The 22,563-nt window shown below is 37.8% G+C and overlaps 1 protein-coding gene and 1 pseudogene across 3 annotated transcripts in view; one reads left to right on the forward strand and one right to left on the reverse strand.

Annotated features, from left to right (window-relative positions):
• Positions 1–12,687, forward strand: part of CDIN1 (CDAN1 interacting nuclease 1) — a 227,003-nt gene extending 214,316 nt beyond the window's left edge. For all 3 annotated transcript variants that reach the window (XM_008017111.3, XM_008017110.3, XM_038009811.2), the window contains 2 exons: positions 11,211–11,376; positions 11,792–12,687. In XM_008017111.3, the coding sequence (XP_008015302.1) occupies positions 11,211–11,340 (130 nt within the window). In that variant the 3' untranslated portion in view covers positions 11,341–11,376; positions 11,792–12,687. The remainder of the gene's footprint in view (positions 1–11,210; positions 11,377–11,791) is intronic.
• Positions 12,688–17,999: 5,312 nt separating this feature from the next.
• LOC140710440 (casein kinase I pseudogene) lies at positions 18,000–20,701 on the reverse strand (annotated as a pseudogene).
• Positions 20,702–22,563: the final 1,862 nt, after the last annotated feature.

Consider the following 22,563-nt stretch of genomic DNA (forward strand, 5'->3'; position numbering starts at 1 on the left):
CTTAAAGGAGCACTTTTGAAAATGATGCAAAGATCATTTTGCAGAGTTTACATGTTATGGAAAAGTAGAGCTATGAAGAACACAGATGCATGCTGAACCTGGGAATGACACAGGCATCGTAGGGATGGCATTTGTGGTTCAGTGAGTGCAAATCCATGTGTCATACACAAATACAGTTCACTTTAATAGTTTGCTATCTCTTCACTCATCTTAAACACCTTAAGGTATTTGGAAAGGGAGGAAGAAATAAAACAGATGAACCTGCTGAGATATGGCCAGGAACAGTAGTACTTCATTTTGATTGATGTTTTTACAACCTTATCTTCTAGATAAAAGCTACTGTAAACAAAAGCCTACCTAAATTGATTGTATTTAAAGGAAGCAAGAGCCACCTGTGTGCAGCAATTGGCTCCCAAGTGCATAGTTTTTCCTCCTAGCAGCCAATTCCTGCTGCTCAGGGCCTCACAGCTACCACTTTAACCATCAGTAGTGTTACTTCCAGGGACTAGTACTCTTGGTTTCTACCACACTTTAAACCACAGCATCATCTCCCCGTTAATATCCTAGACAGAAGAGATTCCTACTATCAATCCCAGCAATCTTGCAATTCGCTCTTCAGAAGTGTACAACTTGGACATATTTTTAAGGCTCATTTTCTTACCTTTAAAAATGACTTTCCATGGCCAGGCATGGTGACTCACACCTGTAATCCCAGCACTTTGGGAGGCCAAGGTGGGCGGATCACCTTAGGTCAGGAGTTCAAGACCAGCCTTGCTAACACAGTGAAACCCTGTCTCTACTAAAAATAGAAAAATTAGCTGGGCATGGTGACGCACAGCTGTAGTCCCAGCTACTCGGGAGGCTGAGGCAGAAGAATCATCTGAATCTGGGAGGCAGAGGTTGCAGTGAGCCAAGATCACACCATTGCACTCCAGCCTGAGTGACAGAGCAAGACTCCATCTCAAAAAAAAAAAAAAAAAATTTATTTTCCAAATGAGTACTAGCACTCACAGCTACTTCTTCTAGGGCAAGGGACTATACAGTGATATTCATTTGTGCATTCATATATCCACTCAACAGATATATTGGCTGACTCCTATGTGCCACTGAAATACAAGCTGCCCTCATGAAGCTTACATTCTAAAAGTGTTTGTTTGATAACTGCAAGGCCAGGTTATCCATAATTTTTGAAGACCCATTTTTAAAATCATTTTTCCTTACCTGATCATTTTTTCTAATGATCTAGACATTTCTAACTTCTAATTTATTTTTCTCCTTTCCAGCATTTGCCTTCATGAATCTGCAAAATTGGGATGTTTTGCTTTTGGGGACTAGATTTTTGGGGACTAGTCAAAGAGATTTTCCTTATCATTAAATATTTCTTGTGAATAAAAGTTTAACTGCCCATTTAGAGTGAGTTGGGATCTGACATATCAAAGCATTGTGTCACATTTGGTTAATGATAGATTTATAGGGCAAACATGTATCAGCCTTAATCCTTCAGTTATTTGGCTTTGCCAAGGATGAAATTCCAGTAATTTTTTATTTTAAGCAGGCTTTTATATATCCAGAACCCATAAATCTCTTTGTTCCTTGAGATAAACATCTGACCAAACTCTGGGTTACCCTGTGATCCTTTAAGAACTATGCCAAGGAAAAAGAAACCCCATTCCCTCTATTAGCAAATAATTAAAGGCTACTTGAAAAAGACATAGTTCGGGTAAGCAATATTTATATAGTCTTTTCCATTTTATAATGTGTTTCTAATATTCAGAAAGTTAGAAATGGAAAGTTCAGAAATCACCTCAAAATTCATCAGAGCAAGTCTGATAGTTGATTAACTGGCAAACACCAAAATGGACTGCACCACTGTCAGCCAGGCCTTGCCAACTCTATGATCACTATCCATTATGGTTGTCATATCAATTATAAATTCTCTGGCATCAAACACTAAATCAGCTGAAATGATGGGTTTGCCTTTGGCGTGTTTCCCTGGGGAAATAACTGAGAAAACATGTAATAATTCACAAAACCAATTTTGTTAAAACACCCCCAACTTTTGGAAGAAGGCTGGGGTATAAATTCTAGATCGATGGACATGATTTGCACCCAGTGTCCACATGAAGTATTCTCTCATTTTAGTACTTAAGTGTTTTCAAAGTAAACATAACCTCGGGTACTTTGTTACTTTTAGGGTTTCTATGTCTTTTGCTGTGTTTGCGCTCTCTCTCTTCCCATTTGAGAATGTGTTCTGTCCTCTCCATGCATCCTATTTGAAACAGAACTACAGCTATTGTCCTAAACTCATCCTCTAGTTTCCCAATTAAATAATCTCAATATACTTCTGACCCCATCATCCCTCTATGTCTCTTGGGACCCCTAACCTCACCCTCCCTCCCCTCGAGAATGGATGTATCATGGGGAAAATTTAAAAGGCTGATATATGAATAAATACAACATAGCTGAATGTTTGCCTTTTCCAGGAAGACTTCTAGAATCATTGTCATTGCCCTAATTATTATTTTACTGTGAACCCTTTGGCATTTTGTTTATTCAAGTGATATAGTTTACTCTGAAAATGTGAAGAGATTGATTACTATGTTAAGCAATTTATGGAGAGGAACTTTTCTTCTGTGACTTGTGCTCTATGCAGGATGGATAGACAAGCTTGTATGTAGATTCTTATAGGTAAATGCAGAGGGGCTGACCCAATCCAGGAGTAAACATTTCTTCTAGAAAACAAAGACTAAAAACAACAGATTAAAGACAAAATCGCTTCTGCCTTTGTTTTCTATTGTAATCTTCTGAGAAAATATTTATAACAGGCTAGAAAGATTATAAATGTAGCATCTATGTATATCCAATATAGGACAAAGTGAAGTAGAAATTAAGTAATTTTTCAGGTAATTTAACATGGATGTGAAAATATCAAGGTATATAATCACCATGGAGAATTTCAGGGTGTTGCGGTTGTATATTTATATATATTTACATTTTTATTCATAATAACATTTTATTTGTGGCATAAAGGCCCAAAGTGAATCAGTATTTATGTTTTTACTTTTTTATTTTCAAAATTATAGAAAGTAAGTGGTTTCAAAGAGAGAAAAGTTGCACTTTTCATAGCCAACATGCATACATTGGGTGAGAATACGCATAACTAGATTCTCTTTCTTTGGTCATTTCAGTCTGCAAATACAGACCTGGCAAGGAAAGAAAAAGTAGATGAAACAACCAAGTTATCATATTTTAACTTCATTTCTACAAAAAAGAATATTTGTATTGTATATTAAATTGACCATAGTGCCAGAAACTTATGATGTTATATTACATGATCACTAATCTGTGGTACACATATTTACACACAGGCATCAATATACACATATTTTGCATATAAACATGTGCAAGCATATTTCACTTGGACTGGAAAGTTATTTACAACTCTGTCTGGATATACATACAACAGTGATTAACAAGTGCATAACCAATCACAACACGCAGATTAAAACTAAATCAACAGTGTAAGAGTTTATTTTAAAACAATTACAAGATGTTTTATGTTTCTCCTTCATCGTGAACTATGTATTTGAAAATGCACTCTTCATAAAAACCACATGCAAGTCTTTTTGATGGTGAAACAATCGACTTCCAACGACCACATGTCTGCACACATCCTCAGAAGACAGCACAGACCCCACACAGCAACTCAAAATGAGAAAGAAAAAAAGAAATGTATATTTGATTATGATTTTTTATATATGTGTGTGTGTGTGTCTATATATACACACACACACACACACATATGATTCTCTGCTGTTCTTGTTTTAGAGAAGGAGTTTTTTATTAGCCTATGATTGAAATAAAAAATTTGGGCTAGGAACGAAGGTTTCTGTATGTTTTTATTGTTTGATGAAGACCCTCATGAACAAGAAGCTTGACTAAAATTATCAAACCATTCCGTAGTCCACTTGTCATCCTTCAATTGAGAACTGTTTGTTTGTTTCATTGACTTGATGCAGATTTATAGTGTAGGACTCTACTGCACTGAGAATCCTTTTTTATGCAATTATGGTAATTCAGCTCATCGGGAAGAAAAGTATTAGGTCAATTTCAGGAGTTTCTGTGATCATAGGTAGAGAGACAAATTGTGTAATAGTACATAAATCCCATACCTTTCACCGTCTTATTACCAAAAGAGATGAAAAGCATACTAGTTTTAAAAATATATGTAGTGGTTTTCTCATAGAGCTGAAAACATGGGTAAGCCAAGCTAATGACACAAACATAAGATGCATCTGTATATTACAGGTATTTTAGGAGCAAAACTGGGCCTTCGGGGCGTACTGTATCAACCCTGTTTAACAAGTCTGAACCTTCTCTTCTGGGAAAACAAATCTCTACCTCATATGCTCACTTAGACCCGTTGCTTCCCTCAGTTTTCCTCATAACTTATTCCAGCTATTTATTTCCATGTGTACGAACCAGCTGTGGCAGTGTTCTGGATTTACTCCTCTTCCCTCATGTTTAGATTCTGCCCCATAACTTCTGAACCCCTTCACAGCGGGCAACATTTCTCTTCTCTGAACTTTACGCAGTGATTCTGTAATTCTCACTCCCTAGCTTACTTCCACCTGTTTGTCAAAGGTTTTAAATATGCTCCCTCAAATGTAATTATTTTCATTTCTTTTGCCAGAATTATGGGTTGGTTTTCCATCTACTTCCTAAATGTGGTGATACTTAAATTGAAATAAGGAGCTAAACTTTTTAGTGGGAAACTACTGACATCAAACTTAAGAGTTATTCCCTGTGTAGATAGGTAGATCCCAACTCATATACTGGGGTTTTGATCAGTTGCCTTGCTTCTGGACCCCTGCCTGCCTATCACCTATCCAGGTGTAGTAAATATTTTTCAGAGTCAAAAGACTTATAAAATGCTATATAAACACAAGGTATAATGAGACAGTAAAGCACAGTAGTTACAAGGGTAAGCCGTAGAGCCAGGCGGCTTGGGTTCAAAACCTGGCCCTTTTTGGACCCCCGTTTCTTCATCTGTAAAATGAGGATAGTCACAGTGCCCTCCTCATAGGGTGGTAGTGAGTACCAAATTAGTCTGTACATGTAAAAGTTCTTGAAACACTGCCTGCTCAGTAAATGTTAGTTACCTGTTTGTTGTTGATTGTTGAGATCTTATGTTATTTTATATGTACTTAGCATCTTTATAGACATAATGATTGGTCAAGGGCTCCCTGAAATCTATGGAGATCTAGAAGCTCAGCTGGCTTCAGGAAACCAACTAGGGGTTATTGGGGCTAATTTAGCAAGATGATATCTAATAGTATGATTAGAAACCTCTAAATTCCTTCATCTACCTTTCTTTTCAACAGTCTCTGAAGAGGATGCCTTGAGGAAAAGTATGACAATAGAAAGTTAATAATCTTCTCCATTCTCTATAAGTAAAAATGCCATCCTAGTAATTCCTGCATTATAGGATAGTGTTAGAGACATCGCAAGAAAAGGAGAGTATTTTGTTTTATACTTTAAAAAAAAAAAAAAAAGGAGTAAGTTCTTCCTGAATTTGGGGGGCCAAATTTTCTGTCTGAACCACTGAGTTTCTCAGAGAGTTATAGGAAACCTTGAACAGAAAGACACTTATATCATATTCTGTCCAACATTTGCAATCTGGAATCCTCAGGGCTTATCTGAGGATAGCTAGATTTTTCTCCAAAACTAAGAATTTACTCACTGAAGTGCCATTTTTAAAACATTCTTGGTGGTGATCTTTTAAAAATACATTAACAGCTTTCACTGCCTTTTTTAAACTGAACAAAATGGAAGCAGCATTTGTGTTTCCTGCACTGTCCTCAACACCTGTTGAGATCGACAAAGCCTGCTAGCCCCAACACCAAACAGCCAGGGACTCTCACAGTTGGGGCATTTTTATGTGTCTCTTCACTGCTTGTCAGCAGGAATTCACCTTGACTGACAAAGTGTTCTTGTAACCAACTCCTTCAAATATGCAGCTTCAGGAACACAATAACCAAGTTTACCAAAACAACAGAACTGGAGAAAATATGGAGAATTCTTTATTTTATGTAACCTTAGCATCCTACATATGCAGCAAGGAGGAGTACTGGCGTATAGTGGAAGTTAGGAGCCAAGAAGCTCAGTTGGTATACCTGGCACTGATCCTCGGCATCAGGAAGTGACAGAGAACAGTGGGGACTGTGGCAGTCCTGCGAACCTAGGTTATATCTGAAAGGGGCAGCTGTTACTTATCTCCAGTTGCTTGTTGCCAGATCGATTAGTTTCTCAAAAGAAGCTAAATATGCAGGATTTTGTGTAAACATTCCCAATTTGTATGCATTGGTTCAATTTTTTAAAATTAATGAAAGCCCAGCCTTGATTTAATAGATCTACTGATGTCACTATTTTGCAAGGCCACTCACTCCATGTTTTTGAAAGTTTCAGTTATAGAAAAAAATTTTATTCGTGTTGAATCAAAATCTAATTCTTGGCTACTTTCAAGCATTGTCCTAAGTCTGCATTTGAGAGCTACAGCATGAATCAAATCCTTCCTTCCCAAGAGCACTCTCAAAATCAGAACATGATGAGTGTGTTAGTGAACCTTAACTCTTCATTTCTAAGTCAGACATACTCTTCCTCTAACCATGCCTCAGATATCCTAGGATTATCCTTTGGTTGACTTTCAAACTGGAGATATTCCCCTTAAAATATGACACCAGAACTCCCCAAAATGCCCTAGGTGTGGCTTGACCATTGCAAAGGACATTGACTCTCTTTTTCTGGTTAAAGTCTAACATTCTATCACCCTGTTTAGTAAACCGATCACTACCTCATAGTGAGTGCATCACACACTGCCTTGGTTCTAAAACTGGTTCCTCCACTTTTTAGCTGTGAGACCTTAGGCAATCTACTTAATTGTTCTATGCCTTGCTTTTTTCACCTGTAGAACAGGGATAATAACTGTACCACCCTCACGGAGTTGGCATAGAAATTAAGTGTTTCAATATGTATAAAGTGCTTCTATATATATAAAGTGCTTAGAACAGTGTTGGGCACATAATAAGTGGGGTGAAAATGTTAATAATTAACATTGTTGTAACTATATGATTTTCACTATGTATGCCACCAGTGTGCTCACTCTGGTCATTAATAAAATTGCCATGCCGAGGCAATGGCTGACTCTGCCTGCAGCCCTGTCTCTGGATTCGCCCTGATTCTATAACCAATGCAACGCTGTCTGACCATCTTAGTGCTAACCTTGTATTGCCCATCTTGTCGCTGAGGGTATCTTTCATGTGCCAGGCACTGTGTTAGGCATGGAGGACATGAACATTAAATTAAATTAAATAATGTAATTAAATTAAATTACAATTAAAATATGGTCTTTACCCTCAACAGGGTCCCAGTATAACAGACAAATGGTGAAACAGAGGGATAATCACTAGGAAACAGGTATACACAGAAGGGCCAGATTTAGTTCTGCCGTCTCTGATTGAATTTCTCTAAATAAAATGGAATGAAACCAGAGAATCACTTTTTTTTTTTTTTTCTCTTCTCAGACAGAGTCTTGCTCTATCACCCAGGCTGGAGTACAGTAGTGCAGTCTCAGCTGACTGCAACCTCCATCTCCTGGGTTCAAGAGATTCTCCCACCACAGCCTCTCAAGTAGCTAGGACTACAGGCGAGCACTACCACACATGGCTAATTTTTTTGTATTTTTAGTAGAGACGGGGTTTCACCATATTGGCCAGGCTGGTCTCGAACTTCTGACCTCAAGTGTTCGGCCTGCTGCAGCCTCCTAAAGTGCTTGGATTACAGGCATGAGCCACTGTGCCCAGCCAAGAAACACATTTTGAACATATTTATAAGGGGTCATTACTTATGAAAAACCTCCTCTTTCTTGCCTTCATGGTCTCTGATGGCTCTTGACTTAAACCTCCCATTTTTTCAAGCAGTATTTGTTGTTTTTGCTAATTTGCTGATATTTTATTTGCAAGCAAAATTACTTTTCAAACGTCATTCACATTCTAGTCTCTGCTTCTCAGGAGTCTTTAAACTCCATTGGGGGTCTTTGATCTTATTATTTGACCAAGAGTATAGCAACCATAACATTATAGTCAACTTTAAAAAGTGTTTCCAGAATCAGTTCGGATGTCCATGGACACCCATTCCTGAGTGTCTCCCAGCTGGCAGGGAGCGCTGCAATCTCAGTAGCACACCAACCTCTGCTGTGCACATCTCAGACCCGAGGACTCTGTTTTCTTTTCAATGTTGTTAACAACGTCTCTTTGATTTGTATTGGTCACAAAGGTTATATTTGCCTTCCCAGGGACCTCATTTTTGTCTAGTGGTGCCACAGTAAATGAGAATAGGCATCAAAAAAGGGAAATGGTTCAATCCAGAAGTGTGCATTTGACCTAAATAAAAATGTTCTAGGGTCCTATTTTACACCTCTTTTACCATTTTTGATTGCTTGGTATTTCAAATTAGCAACCAAAACTTCCCCTCCTGTTACTTCCGATAACCAAGAAATTGATTATATACAGTTGCTTAATGTGGTCAGCCTCTTCATAAACAGGTAGGTTGCTGAAAGGTTATCTCGTCAGCATCTGATAATCTCTGGATTCTGAGCTGTTGAAGAAGGCTCAGAAATGCACTAAAGTAGGTGCTGGGAATAAGGCCAGATCTTGTTCTGCCATTAAATTTCCAAACTTGTCACCCTCTAAAGTCCCTATTGTTTTTGTCACCCAAGACCACATAATTTGAAAGCCTATCAATCTCTATTTACAAAGGGAAGTTGTGCTTCCTCGTTCTTAATTAATTAGAGACATACTGTCATTCAGAGGTTTTGAGCTACATTGACAGAGGTAATGTTATCTAACCTAAACACAGTTCCATAAGAAACATAAAACGTAGGTAGACAGTAGAGCCTTATTAATGAATCCTACTCAAAATGTTAATAGATCTGTGTTGGTACCTTTAGGGAATCCTGGTTGTGAACCACTACATGAAATGTTCAGGTTCACAATCTTGCAAAACCTTTTTGAGTTGCAGGATATCTGTTGCCTCACAAGTGAAACAAGTCCATTTTCTTGAGCACTGAGGTGTTCCCCAGCCTGGCTTTTCTGCCTAGAAAATGCCATTTTCGTAAAGAGCTGTCATGCTTCGTGTCCTCTGGCTTATGATTTAGCTGTTCAGAGAAAGTGCAGGCTGCTCTCACTCGCTCAGTGCTGGTGATATGTGTTTTTGTTTTATTAAATCTTTAAAATACTGGGCTTGTTTTTTATGACCTCCATATATTCTTTTGTTCTTCTCTGTGACTTGTTAGATCACAGTTTTTTTCTTCCTTTGTGAAAATATTAGTGCCTTTCTAAAGAACATCATGGTCTCCAGAATGGCTGTATAATAAAATGGAAGAATGTGTTAAGCTTAATGTTAGATCTGTCAAGGCCGTGACTCAGGGGTGCTTCAGTGATGGGAAAGTTTGAGGCTTCTCAGACATAGTCCACGGAATCACAAATCTTTCTGTTCTTGCCAGACTTCTTTTGACAAATCTGAGATCATTTGACACTAATCATAGAGCTCTTTGTAAAATAAAGGTGCCAGTGGTTTATGTTCCAATTACAGACAAGTGTTTGTGATTAAAAGTCACTAAGAAACCCTCGGTTAAATGGAAGCAAGTTCTTCTGCAGGTGTGAGCTTCGTCTTGTATGCATTTGAGCCTGGGGACCCACACACCTGTGCACAGGTAGCCTAATTCTGACCTCAAAGGAATCTTTTCTTTAGGGAAGCTGAGGAAGGAGAGAACATCTGCAGCTGATAAATCTCAGTGGGCCTGGTGCTCCAAGGCTTCTAATTATACCCAGTTCCTACTTCTTCTAGAACAAGGTCAAGTGATGAGTTGCCATCTCATGGTTCTGTACCTGCACAGAGGGGACTCCCAAAGTTTTAAATAATCTTGAATACAACTTGGCTACCCCACTAATGTGAATCCCCAAATAAACCAGGCCATGACATCCAATTGAACTTGTTCCTGTGCATACAGCATCTCGCAGCCCATCCTGTATTGTTAGTTTTGGCAAGTACACGACAGCGTATAATAAATCATGGAAGGAAAAAGCTTTTTGGCCTAGCATGGTTCAGCCTGCTGTAATGTTAGAATACAGAAAGCAGTTCTGTTTTTAGACATCCTTTTACTAACCCAACATTCATAATTTATTATTACACTGTAAAATTCCTGCAACACTACACCAAAAGTAGTGCTGCCCTTTAATTAAGTGCCCTCGGTACGAAAAACGTGAAACTGATGTGCAAAACATCTCTGTGTGTGCAGTGATTGATAGTGATTACATCTTTATGAACCCAGCCTAAAGGTCTCAACTTCCTGATGGGTGAAGTAGTCTATAGGGCCACTTCCTGAGTCTGCCTGGCGGGGATCAGTCACTGCTAACAAAACTGCAGATAATTCAGAGGCACAGCTTAGAAATGCTGAGGTTTTATTAAGCCCGTGGCTGTCTATACTTTGTCACAAGCCTACATGACCTTATTCCTCATTTCCATAAGCACCAATGACCAAACTTCATGCCAGGGCCACACTTAGAGAAGTTGTAACGCAGACGGTAAAGGGACCCAGTGTGTCACATGGATGACAGGAAGTACTTCCAGCCCAATGGGTGCATGAGTAGAACATTCTAGCCAGAAGAGGACCATACATTGTTGCATTTTTTAAAATTCTGTTTTCAAACAGTCTTTTATTTTTCTTAGTTGCAATTAGGCAAGTTTAATTTTTTTTTTTAAATAGTACCATTAAATGTTAGACTTAAATCCCAAGACAGGCATTCCCCAGCTCATCCCTGTTTGCACTGTGAATTTGTGCATCAGCTAGGTGGTCACATCAGCCCAAGCTCATAACACCTTACTGAAAGGTAAGATTCAGAGTTTCTATATCTGAAATACTTCAGGTTTCTGACAAGAAAGGTAACACATCCATCCAAGCAGGTAGTATGTGTGTTATGTGAACTCTTTGGTGTAAGTTTGGCTATTTTCAGTCATAATGGTAGCAACCAAAACAAAAATTTTGTGCAGTCCTATCATTTAGTCATCTTATCAGTGCCCCAAGGTGACTTTTTTCAAGAGCTCTGTTGATACCATGTATGTGTGTGTGTTATTTTCTGGTGTTTTTACAGATTTGGGCCAGGCTTAGTCATCTATTGGTATGGATTTATCCAGGAGCTGGACTGCAACCGGGAAAGGGGCATCCTGCTCAAAGCCTGTTTCCCTACGAACATTGTCACCTTATGCCACAGCATAGCTTGACCCTGAAGATCCTGGAAGAGAAGCTGGGAGGAAAAGGTGAATCCGGAAGCAATTTTACTTTCCTGCACTGTAAGATCCTGGCAACATCTGCCCTGAACTTCAGCTGAACTCTTGCTGCCCGTAGTCACACCACTACCTCTTTAGACAAACATATCAAGAGTTTCTGTTTTCCTTCATCCCTTGCTGATGTGAACAGCCAAGAACTACAGACACAACCCACTCATTATCAGCATTTCTGTCTCTGTCAAACAATTAGTTTATAGATAGTCATAATCTTTCTTTCTTCCGGATGGTTTCTCCTTGTATGCTGAACAAAAGAAAAAATGTGAAGACTGAAAGGTGTGATTTTTCAATTCTCCTCCCAGTTACCGAATCACCCTCTTATTTTTTTTTTCCCTAAGCTTCCATTCACTCTCTCTCCCTCTCCCTTTCTCTTCATGTGCACTCACAGAGACCCAGCGTTGCATTACCATCGTGGAATAATCTAGCACAAACCTAGGAAAGCTGAAGCCACAAAGTCCGAAGCCACCTTTGCACTCACCTGCAGAGCTCCAGAAGACCTTGACGGCAGCCCGCCTATGCTGTGTGTTTGCTGTATTCAATCTTTACGGCTTCCTGACTTCTGTGACAGTAAGCCAAGCTGCAAAAATACACTTGATGAGAATTTCCTCTTTTAATAATGTTCTTTGAACACCAAATATTTTCGATTTATCTTATTTGAAAGTATTAGTTCCATTGTGCCTGGAAACCACACTCCTTTAGATTGGGGGCCGAGAGGAGACGACCCAACATTGAGAAGAGTTTATTTTTAAACATGGTTAGTTGTCAGTATGTACGTGAGTTAGTATTTTTATGAGTGGAGTTTTTTAAAGGCACATTCTGTATACTGCTTAGTGTATGCATTTTATACCATGTAATTATATAACACTCAAATAAGTTCAGCATTAGAAATGTTTAGCTTTGTATGAACTAAGTGTGCCAGAAATAAACCTGGAGCAGTTTTTAAATAAGCAAAATAAAGGAGATTTTTCTATTTGTTCACTTTATTCACTTTCATGTACTTTTATGTACTGCAAATCAGATTTCAGTCTAAAGCGAAACATCAATAAGTTAATAATAAACCTATCTTTTGGGAAGTTGAATATTAATCTGTACCCAAAACGTATTTAGTAAAATATTTGCTACAGCATTATAAAACATAACTTTTATAATGTTGAATAGATGATTTGGCAAATACTAACAACAACAATGTAACTTTTGCAGACAGCTGTAACTTACATACGTTGCTTGATTTTTTTCAAAAGACTAAATATGTCATTTATACTTTGTTCATTTTCTACCAAAGAAGGTTTGGAAAAATATGCCTGCTGCCTTTCCTTTTGAAGGACACAAACCTGGTCCAAACATGTGTGGATTTTAACTCTGAGTGGGGTGCATTAAATCAAAAGAGAGAGGAAGAAGATGAAATGCTAAAGAAGTATCAGGCAAACTTCTGTTTCAGTATAAAATTCATCCTGCAGGCTTCTGAGTGAAACAGAATGATTTGAAACCACTACTGTATTGCCTGGATACACACACACACACACACACTTTATACAAAAATGTTAAAAGCAGGTTTCCTGGCATGTTCTTAACTGTTTTTTCTTTAGGAATAAATTACATTTATCTGCACAGATGTTGAGAATCCTGTTAAACCCTCGTCAAGGATTTGTTTATTTTACATTAAACAAATTTATGATGAACGTGAACAAATAAATTAAAAAATAAAAAAGGTACTTGCATTTTATATTTATTCTTTTACCTGTTGCCCTGACATAATGTGTTGTGAGAAGGTACTGGTGTTCCTAGCAAAGGCGCTACCTCCTCTTTATGAATAAGGCTTAAAATCTAGCCCTTTAAACGTGAGAAAGAACCCAACAGTAAACTGTACACACTACAATAAGGTTACAAATTAGTCAAAAGTAAGTTTTTCGCACATAAAAACTAATGTGATTATTATACTCCTTTTGAATTGGAGGGGTATGGGAGAGAGGTAGTCATGTTCCCCAACTGGAAGCTTAAAGTCTCCTTGGTTTGTTTCTTTCTCTGTTAAAAATACTTGTCTGTGTTCCATCTCTATGCGTTGTCTGCTTGTTTGGTTTTTTTAGTTTAGACAATATAAACATCAGCCCCAGAAAATAGACACGGAATGACAACTTATTTTTATTGCTGTCGTCATTGGAACGTTAACATTAAAGCCAAATCTTGTTTTATGGTGCATTCCGCACACCATGCTAATGAATTATGCAAAGCCAGAAAGCAGGAGCGTGTGTAAAACGTAAAACTGAATGACGTTCTCCCTGGCATATACAGACTTGCCAAGCATCTGCCCTCACAAACACATAGGAGACCATTTGAAGTCTGGAAACAGAGCAACTTAAAGCAAAGCTGATCTAGTACTGATATGTAAGGCAACTGCACAGACTCCTTCCCACCTCACATCTGTACCCCCTCAAAAAAAAAAACCATAAACATTTGCATATCCTTTTTTTTCTTTTGCCTTCTAGTGAAGCATACATCAGCTCTTTACAACACTCCTAAAATCTAAAAGAAAAGGAAAGTCTCAGGGGTCTAAAGTAGAAAGCTGGACCTCCAGGGGAAATAATTTTTTTGTAACTGTAGGTGTGTGTACCTGTTCATTATCTGCAAGGCTTGATTCCCCCTGGAAAAGATGATAAATTGTTGGTCTTGAGGGGGTGCATTAACTCACTCAGGCCACCAGGGGACTGCTTAGAACCCTGATGAGGTAATCTACCTAAATGGTCCCTGGTGGGCCATACTAATTAATGCTGAAGTGAACAGTTAATTCACTTGCTTCTCACTGGGGAGGTACACCCATTGCTTTCTTTTCTCTTTGGAACCAAGATGCCTTAGATGCCTCCTCTTTTTAACTCTTCCCATCTAGAGACCTGCTGTCTCAATTGCATTAAATCCTTACTGCTTCCATATGCTTTCTCACTTCACTTTTCACTTTTTCCACGTCATCTTCCCCTGCGCTGGCCTTTGCCAGTTTCCCTCCACATGGACATGTACCCTGCATTTTCTCATTACTCTTGGGCTCTTTTTCTCTCTAAAAGATCATGATCCCAGGACGAAAATATGTCCCGATGCATACGTCTGGTTGGGGCGTTGGGAGCAATTGGCCTAACCTCTTTGGGGAGAAACAACTTAAGCACCCTCCACATGCCTAAATACTCAAGTGCATATGTGGCACCAGGAGGATCGTAAAATTTTAACTAAGATGATAAGATTTTACAGGGTTAAATATGGCTTGAAGTTCATGCCTTCAGTAAATGATTTGGAGCAAAAAAAAAGAAAAAAAAAAGTAAGGTTTTATAGCTACTTTCAGCCTGAGTGTTGTTGTTCAGCTGATTAAAATAGCAAAATGTCTGTATAATTTAACGAATCACTCCTAGCTCATTCATCTTGGGGGTAGCTTGCCATTTTCATGTGATCTGATGGGAGCAAGTTGTCTTAAAGTGTAACTATTTTGTGACAAGATGAGAGGAGAAAAATCTCAATAGGCACATTCTTGATTAGGGTTAAGGAACAAAGCAAACTTAACTTGAGAGGAAACTAAAAGGCAAACAATAGAAGTTTGCCTGCAACGTCACCATTTATGGGAAGCGTCTATCTGAACTTGTCTGTGTAAAGTCACTCGTGGGTTATGGAAGGGTCATGTGTTTGGATCATTTAATCTTGCTACTCTAAACTAACCTTCCTACATTTAGTAAACATCATCTGAACCTGTTTTATTAAGAACATGCCTGGATTCCAAAGATTAAACAAGGAAGATGGAATTATGAATTAAATAATAACCTGAACAACTTGGGTTCGCCTTCTGTTTTTCACTTTCCTGCTATTGTTTTGAATATGGCTGTGAGACAAAGAGCTGCTTAGGTCAAGCGCTATAAATTACAGTTTTCATACAATAGTAATCCACTAAAATGATTTCAAAGCCTGATCAAAGTACTTCAAAAAGACTTTTAAAACATTTCCACAGTACAGGGGAAGGGAAATGCTCATTTGATGCCTTAATTTGTTTCAGTTAGTATAGCAAAGTTCGATCTAGGTGTCATACTCACTTTATATAAAATCCAACTCATTGTTTAAATAAATCCAACTTGTTCTTATTGTTTAATGTATAGGTAAAGGAGATTTAAGTTTTCATCTACTTAACAATTTGGAGTCACTTGTAAGGAAAAGATAATATAGGAACATTTTAAAATAAGCATACCTTGATAGTATTTAATTACTCAAGGTATTCGTTAAAACTGTCTAATTCCCTGCAATTAGGATAAAGTGGTGAGGATCTCTGTGGATTTATTTGGCATATTAATAATAATCATGGCAACAGATATATTTATTTTTTCATCCCTTTTCCCTCATCACTTGGATTTATCCTAAGCTGTCTCATTTTATAGGCAAGGATAATGGGAAGTACACTAGTGATAGCAAAGCTAAGCAAATTCTAGGCTCAACCATATATAAAGATAGTGTGGACTGCTGCAACAATGTCAGGCTCAACTAAAGACTCATGGTACTACGTCAGGGCAATTTTTACTTTTTAAAAGGAAGGTCATATTGAAATGCTGACGTGAAATATAACCAAGTCAATTAAGTAATAACAATTGAAGTTCAGAGTTTAATTGAGGGCTGAACATGAATCCAATGACCATTAACCTGAAGTGGTCATTAATTCCCCTGGAAACTGCCTTGGTTAAAGGTATTTCTACAATAACTAGCACTTTTTTTTTCAAAAAAAAAGCCTTGTCATTTCAACATTAAACACAAATTCAGAAATAACATTCAGGAATAATAATTCAGTGGATCTATAGTAGACCTTCTGTATTTTACATTTTTAATTGAATTTCTTTTATAGGACAAATCAAAATTTAGATAAAAAGGTAAAACCACTTCTTCTCTGCAGGAAACCATAGTTTTGTTAAGTAAACAAAGTTATAAGCACCGTTTATTTGATTGCTTTTGTTTTATCTCAGTTGTTGACTTATTTCTGTACTTGTTTCATGTAAGATTTCCAACTAGACTGTAAGCTCCATGAAAGTAGAAACTACACTTACTTTGTTCACTGTAGTCCCTAATGCCTAACAGAGTTCTGGTGCAGACAGAGCAGGTATTCAATAAATGTTAAATGAGTAAATGAATGACAGAGTTTTTTAAATGTTACCACTCACTTGCATTAGCAAATAATTGGAACCTTTAACTTTCTCATTTTCTTCATCTGAAAAATGAGTGTATTTACCAAAATCAGAGAAAATCATCATGTGTCAATGTTAAAGAATTAATTAATTTAGAAACTCCCCAAAATGTGAAATGAATCAAATTCATCAACAAGAGTGTTTTAGTATGCACACTTAGTTTTAAGGGGGGAATATACGTAAACTTTTTGTTGCATTTGCCTTAAAGTTAATCTTAATACATTATTGTTTATGCACTATGTTGCTAAATGAGAATATTAAAAATCTTTATTTCTCTTTAAAAAGAAATGGCTTATCTTTATATTTCCATTAAAAAAATTCTTTTTTCTTCAAATCACTGCAGGGTCCCAGATCAACTGTGTTTCACACAGATTTTGGAATATTCAATGGAGTTATTAGATTAACTGCAAATGATACTTTTAATTGCTCCCTTTTATAATGCTAAGTTGATGGCAAAGTGCTTCCTGGCCATAGAAGTGGTTGGCCGGCTCAAGAGAGAAGGGTTATTTGGTCATTTGCCAATAGGATCTGACCTTTGGAGAGATACTGCCCATGAACCGCTCAGTGGGTGTTTCCTTGTTAGTCATTAATTCAGAGTATATTATTATTTGAAAGCCAAAGGCATTTGGCATATTTCCTCATAATTTGGAAACCTATAGCACAAAAGAACTGGAACTTCCACATTTCTTCTTATTCTGCCAGTTTCCCAGGACTTAATTTGTTGGGGCTCTTTACTGTGTGATTCCTTCCATGAGCTGCTGGAGAGAACAGACCCAGAGTGCAGATACCACTAAGACTAGGTCTTTGGTTCCAGGTGATAATTCTGTCTTATATTTCCAGCATTAAAACTATTTAAGACACAGATATTTATTGAGTCCCTAATGTGTATTAGAAGTATGTGAGGTGCTGTGGGGAATTTTTTTAATGCAACAAAAGATTCTTTTCTTGAAGAAAAATAAATCATTACTTCCTCAAAATGAAAACAACACAAAATATTTGGAAATTTTAGAAAAGCAAATCACATTAAGGAAAGACGGAAATCTATGAGGTTTTTAATAAGATATTTTAACCCTAGACTATGGACTGCAAGTAGCTTTCTATTTGCTTATGGTGGCTGCGTTCACTGCTATTAAGCATTTCCAAGGCCAAGTTCAGCTCCGCAGCTAAGGCTTTGATCTAGTTTTTGGAGTAGGCAGTGATCACATGGATGCCACATATTTTCCATTCCTGCTCTGGGCCATTCATGTTCAGTGCAAGTATAAATAAATTCTAAGCATTTGAAACAGAATTCATACCTGTTCATCGGCCTAAGTAATAAAACAAGCAATAACTTGTTCTGATAGTTCTATAACATCAAGCAAAGTGTCTGTCCATGGCTAAGGTCTGTCTAGTAATACAGATAAGCTAAATATGTCATCAAAATCATACAAATATGATTTTAAGCCTCAAGATAAACACTAGATGGGCACAGATAATTATTATTTTCAGTAAATGTCTACAAGTTCAATTATATTATCGATGAAAAACATTAGGCCTGTATATTTTGGCCCTGCATAAAGATCTTGAAATTCAAAAATTATATTAGCAAATTTCACACATTTCTAGCTTTGGAGATTTGTTTTCTTTCTTTTTTGTGGGGTTGGGGGTGGGTTTTTTTTTTTTTCTCCCACTCAAACCAGGCTAGGGATTCAAGGTCAGTTACACACTCTGCCTCCTTTATCTTTCATGGCCTTTATATCATCTGGGTATCAATTTTCTGCTTAGTGCAGTGCATTTTTATAAGGTAGTGATTGTATATAATAGTGGTTTGAAAATATGTTTCCAAAAAGAAGTGTTAAAATATTTTCAAGGACAGAGAAGAACTGTATGCTTTACATGGTAAGACAATTTTGTTAATATACTTACCATTAAGCCATAAATACTTTTGCCAAAACCTTTTAATTGTATCAGTTCATTAATTCTGGCAGCTAAAATAATAACAATCATTGCACATGGAAAATTAGGTAAAAATCTAAAAGTATTATATTTTGTACTAATTTGAATAGAAGAATCCATCTTGGTTTCAGTTACAATTTTTAAAAACCAAATTTTTCAATAAATGAAAAAATAGCAATGCAACCTAACAGAGGATGATAGAAAAGCAAAACAATGAAAGATGGCAAAGTGGCCATGAGCACATTGCATAATGATGTAAAACTCAGTCTTTTGGTAAATTACTTTCATCTTACTTGTTTCCCCACTATCCTTGAAAATATTTCCCAATGACAAAGGAGTTAAAAATGGCAAAATGGGGGCATAGAATGAGCCGAGAAACTCATGTGAGAATTTAATTACATTTTCAGTTTATTTCTTGACAATTCCCTGAAAGGCTAATTGGATCTTCAAGCCATTAGCAAAGATGAGTTTGACTCATAGACTCAGAATTTTATCAAAAAATCGGGAGATGTTATTTAATAGTGAGTCAGCAAGGCATTTTTTTGTTTAAAAAAACTGATTTTCTTACAGAAAGTTTTTAGTTTTTAATAAACTTATAAACAAAAAAGCTCCCACTTCAAAATAAAAACAAGATCCCTAATCATATAGATGTTTACAGTGATTATATTTATCTAAGCAACATACATATATGTTCAGCTGTAAGATGTTAACTAAATTTCTGTGACAAGCTTTTTTAAAAAAATACTAAGAACATTATAAAGTTAATGAAGAGTCCTAAGTATAATCTAGTAGTCACTAAGTTTTTCTTAAGTCTTCACTTTAGATGCTATTATTTCTAGCACAAGTAAGCAGGCAGAGTCTTTCATGAGCTCAAACACTGGAATCTTTGGTTGCTACCCTATCAGCTGGTTTGCAAACAAGAAGCCAACAATTTTAACAACGTTTTACGTGAACAACCTGCAAACCCGAGAGATGGAAAAGCCCTAAGAATGCACAATTGTGAGCATTTACAACCATCACAAGTGGCTGAAGACTGTTCATGACGTTCTTCTGAGATGAGATCTCAAAGCAGTATAGTTCAAAACAAAAGGTTCTAACCAAAAAAAAATCGGCATATGCATAATTTCTCCACCAATTTGTGTGTGTCAACCATTTAGTTAACTTTTTCACTTGAAAAAAATGCACTAGAAAACCAGTCACCGTGTTTCACTATCTGTTAATATTCACAATTACAGTGGCTACGACTCAGGATACAGCATCACCAATGCTGCCCAGAGTCAGTTTATAGTAAAGTTAAGTTCTTTATACCAAGTAAATGGTTGTCCATGATCACTGGCTAGTGTACATATGAACTAAAATTTCTAGATTTGGGGAGAAACAAATGCTGCTCTGAATCATCTGCTCTGCTTCTCTGTTCCTCAATTCATGCTTAGAAACCTTTCATGTTACTCTTGGTTTTGTCAGGTTGCTTACCTGTTGGGGTTTGGTCCTGCTGCCCCTGCCCAGTAGAAGAGCCTGTCTGCTGGGCTGCTTTCTGCTTTAACATTGTCCAGTCAAATGTGTAGTCATATTGATGGCTCAGGGTCCTGAAAAGAATGAAGAGTAGCTGCCTCAGATACATGCAATCTGGGGCTTTCTCAAAGTGTAGCCCACGACAATAGTTTAAGTACATGGCAAATTCTGCAGGAAACCCCTTACGTAAAACTTCAGCAGGAGTGGACATCTTTTCATTAATCTTTTCATATTTTTGTTTCTTTGTTGCAGCCTTTAGCCCTCGCCATGGCAGGCTGGTTCTATTAAAATACATCAAAACATATCCTAATGATTCCTTGTCATCCTGGTGACTCTGCTCAATACCAAGATGTGCACTGATGGTAGCATATAAGGCAGTGCCAGTGAGGTTTTTATCTTCTCTGTATGGCCTGTGTTGCCTTGTCCTGTTGTCTCTGTACTTTTTGGCCAAACCAAAATCAATAAGGAATAACTTACTACAGTGACGCCCAATACCCATTAGGAAGTTATCTGGTTTAATGGCTCTGTGTATAAAATTCTTTTTATGCACATGTTCAATTCTACTGATCATCTGGTCAGCTAATATAAGTACAGTTTTCATTGTGAACCTTCTTGAACAGAAATTGGCCTTCGAGGCTAGGTCCCAGAAAATCCATGACTAGTACATTATAGTCTTTTTCCTGACCATACCACCGTTATGTGGCGGATGCCAACCTCACCTTGAAGAATCTTATAGAGCCTGCTCTCGTACAGCAACTGGGGATGCCTGGCATTGTGAGATTCTAGCTTCACTGCCACTTCTTCACCGTTAGTAATACTGATCGCCAGATAGATGTCTCCGAAGGAGCCAGAACCGACATCCCATACCAGTTTGCATTTCCTTCCGACAATGAATCCTGCCTTGGAGCCGCTGCTGCTAGCCGTCCTGAGAGACGAAGATGGAGGCTGGGCCAAGCCTACCGTGGAAGGCGGCAGGAAGCGGAACAAGGAGGCCTTTCCTGGCGTCCAGGGCCCAGATGCCGGCGAAGGGAACCTGGTGCCTGCTGCTCAGTCACATTTTTTTTGTTTGTTTTTCGGCTGGTGGTTTGCCAGGCCGCAGTTTGTGAAGGGCTTCTAGCGGTTCAGACAGGGCTGGGCCACCTATTTCTGGGCAGCCGCTGCTGCCTCGCTTTCGCGGCGACGTCGGGGCTGGAAAAGGGGAGCGGTGAGCTGGGGCGCGGTACCGCTGCCACCACTGCTGCCGGCTCCGGTCCTGTCACTCCGCCGACGATGCCATCTTGTTACTCCAGCTCTAACCAACACAAAATGCCCCCAGAACCCGGAAGTCGCTTCTTCACGGCGCAGAGCACTCTGGGAAAGGGATATCCGGTGCCCGCTCCAAAGGATCCGCCTCATCGACTCAGAATTTGAATGATTGAAAGGCACCAGAGGCTTCGGTTTACAGATGGGAACATTGAAATCTGGAGAGGGTAGGTGACTTGTCCAAGGCCACGTAGCTATCTAATAGGACGCAGGACCAGAATCTGCACCACCTAACTTCCTGTCCACTGTCCTTTCCTTCATAGGGTTAATATTTTATTCCAAGGAATTTCTAATCCCGTAAGTTATATTGACTATTTACAAAGTAAAGGGTCCTGGTATATTTTTAATGTACATTCTGAACCTTACTGTTTTGGTCCTGCCCAGATCTCTATGGTGGAAATCAGCTGGGCATTTTGACAGAAATAGTTTTCATTTTATTAGTACTTTACTATCCTAAAATCCTTAACGTTTAATGACAGTCATTTTCTATACATTGCCATGAGCCTAAGGATGTGCCACTAAGAATGAATTTGGAAGGACTGAAGACAGTTTTTTCCTTTGGTCAATTTATATATTGACTTTTCTTCCACTGGAAAAAAAAAAAAAAAAACCCCACAGATGTTATGTTTACCATCTTCTCTTCCTGTAAGCATAAGGTAATATTTAAACCAACAGTAATTCATGAACATCTACTGATCATCAACGAGAATGACCGGTATATAGTATTCTAGAACTGTAGGCAGTAGAGCCTACTGGCTAAGACACAAGCTTTGACAATAGTCTGGAATCCCCACCTCTGCGCTTAGATATAATCAAACTCTCTAAAAGTTTCAGTTTCTTCATTTGTAAAATTGAAATTATGCCCATCACACAGGACTATTATGAGGGTTAAATAAGATTAGTGCCTAATACATCATAAAGCATAGCTCTAATAAAACTAGTATCCTATATTATAGTTGTATTGTGTGTTATATAATTATAATTATATTACTACACCCATTGAAGATTCTACTTGAATGATACACAGCATTACAAATTTGTGTTTTCTGTGTTAATATAAAAATCACTATAAGGTGTGCAGCTTGGCTTATTATTGCTTTTCTAAAGCTCATTTAGGAAAAGCCATTTTCCAAAACCTAAGAGACAGGCAGAACAAGATCCTTCTTTGAGAGTGGGCATATGTTTGGTTGATTGTTTTCGCAGACTGATGTCTGGT

Source organism: Chlorocebus sabaeus, chromosome 26 (genome assembly GCF_047675955.1).
Source record: "Chlorocebus sabaeus isolate Y175 chromosome 26, mChlSab1.0.hap1, whole genome shotgun sequence".
NCBI lineage: Eukaryota > Metazoa > Chordata > Mammalia > Primates > Cercopithecidae > Chlorocebus > Chlorocebus sabaeus.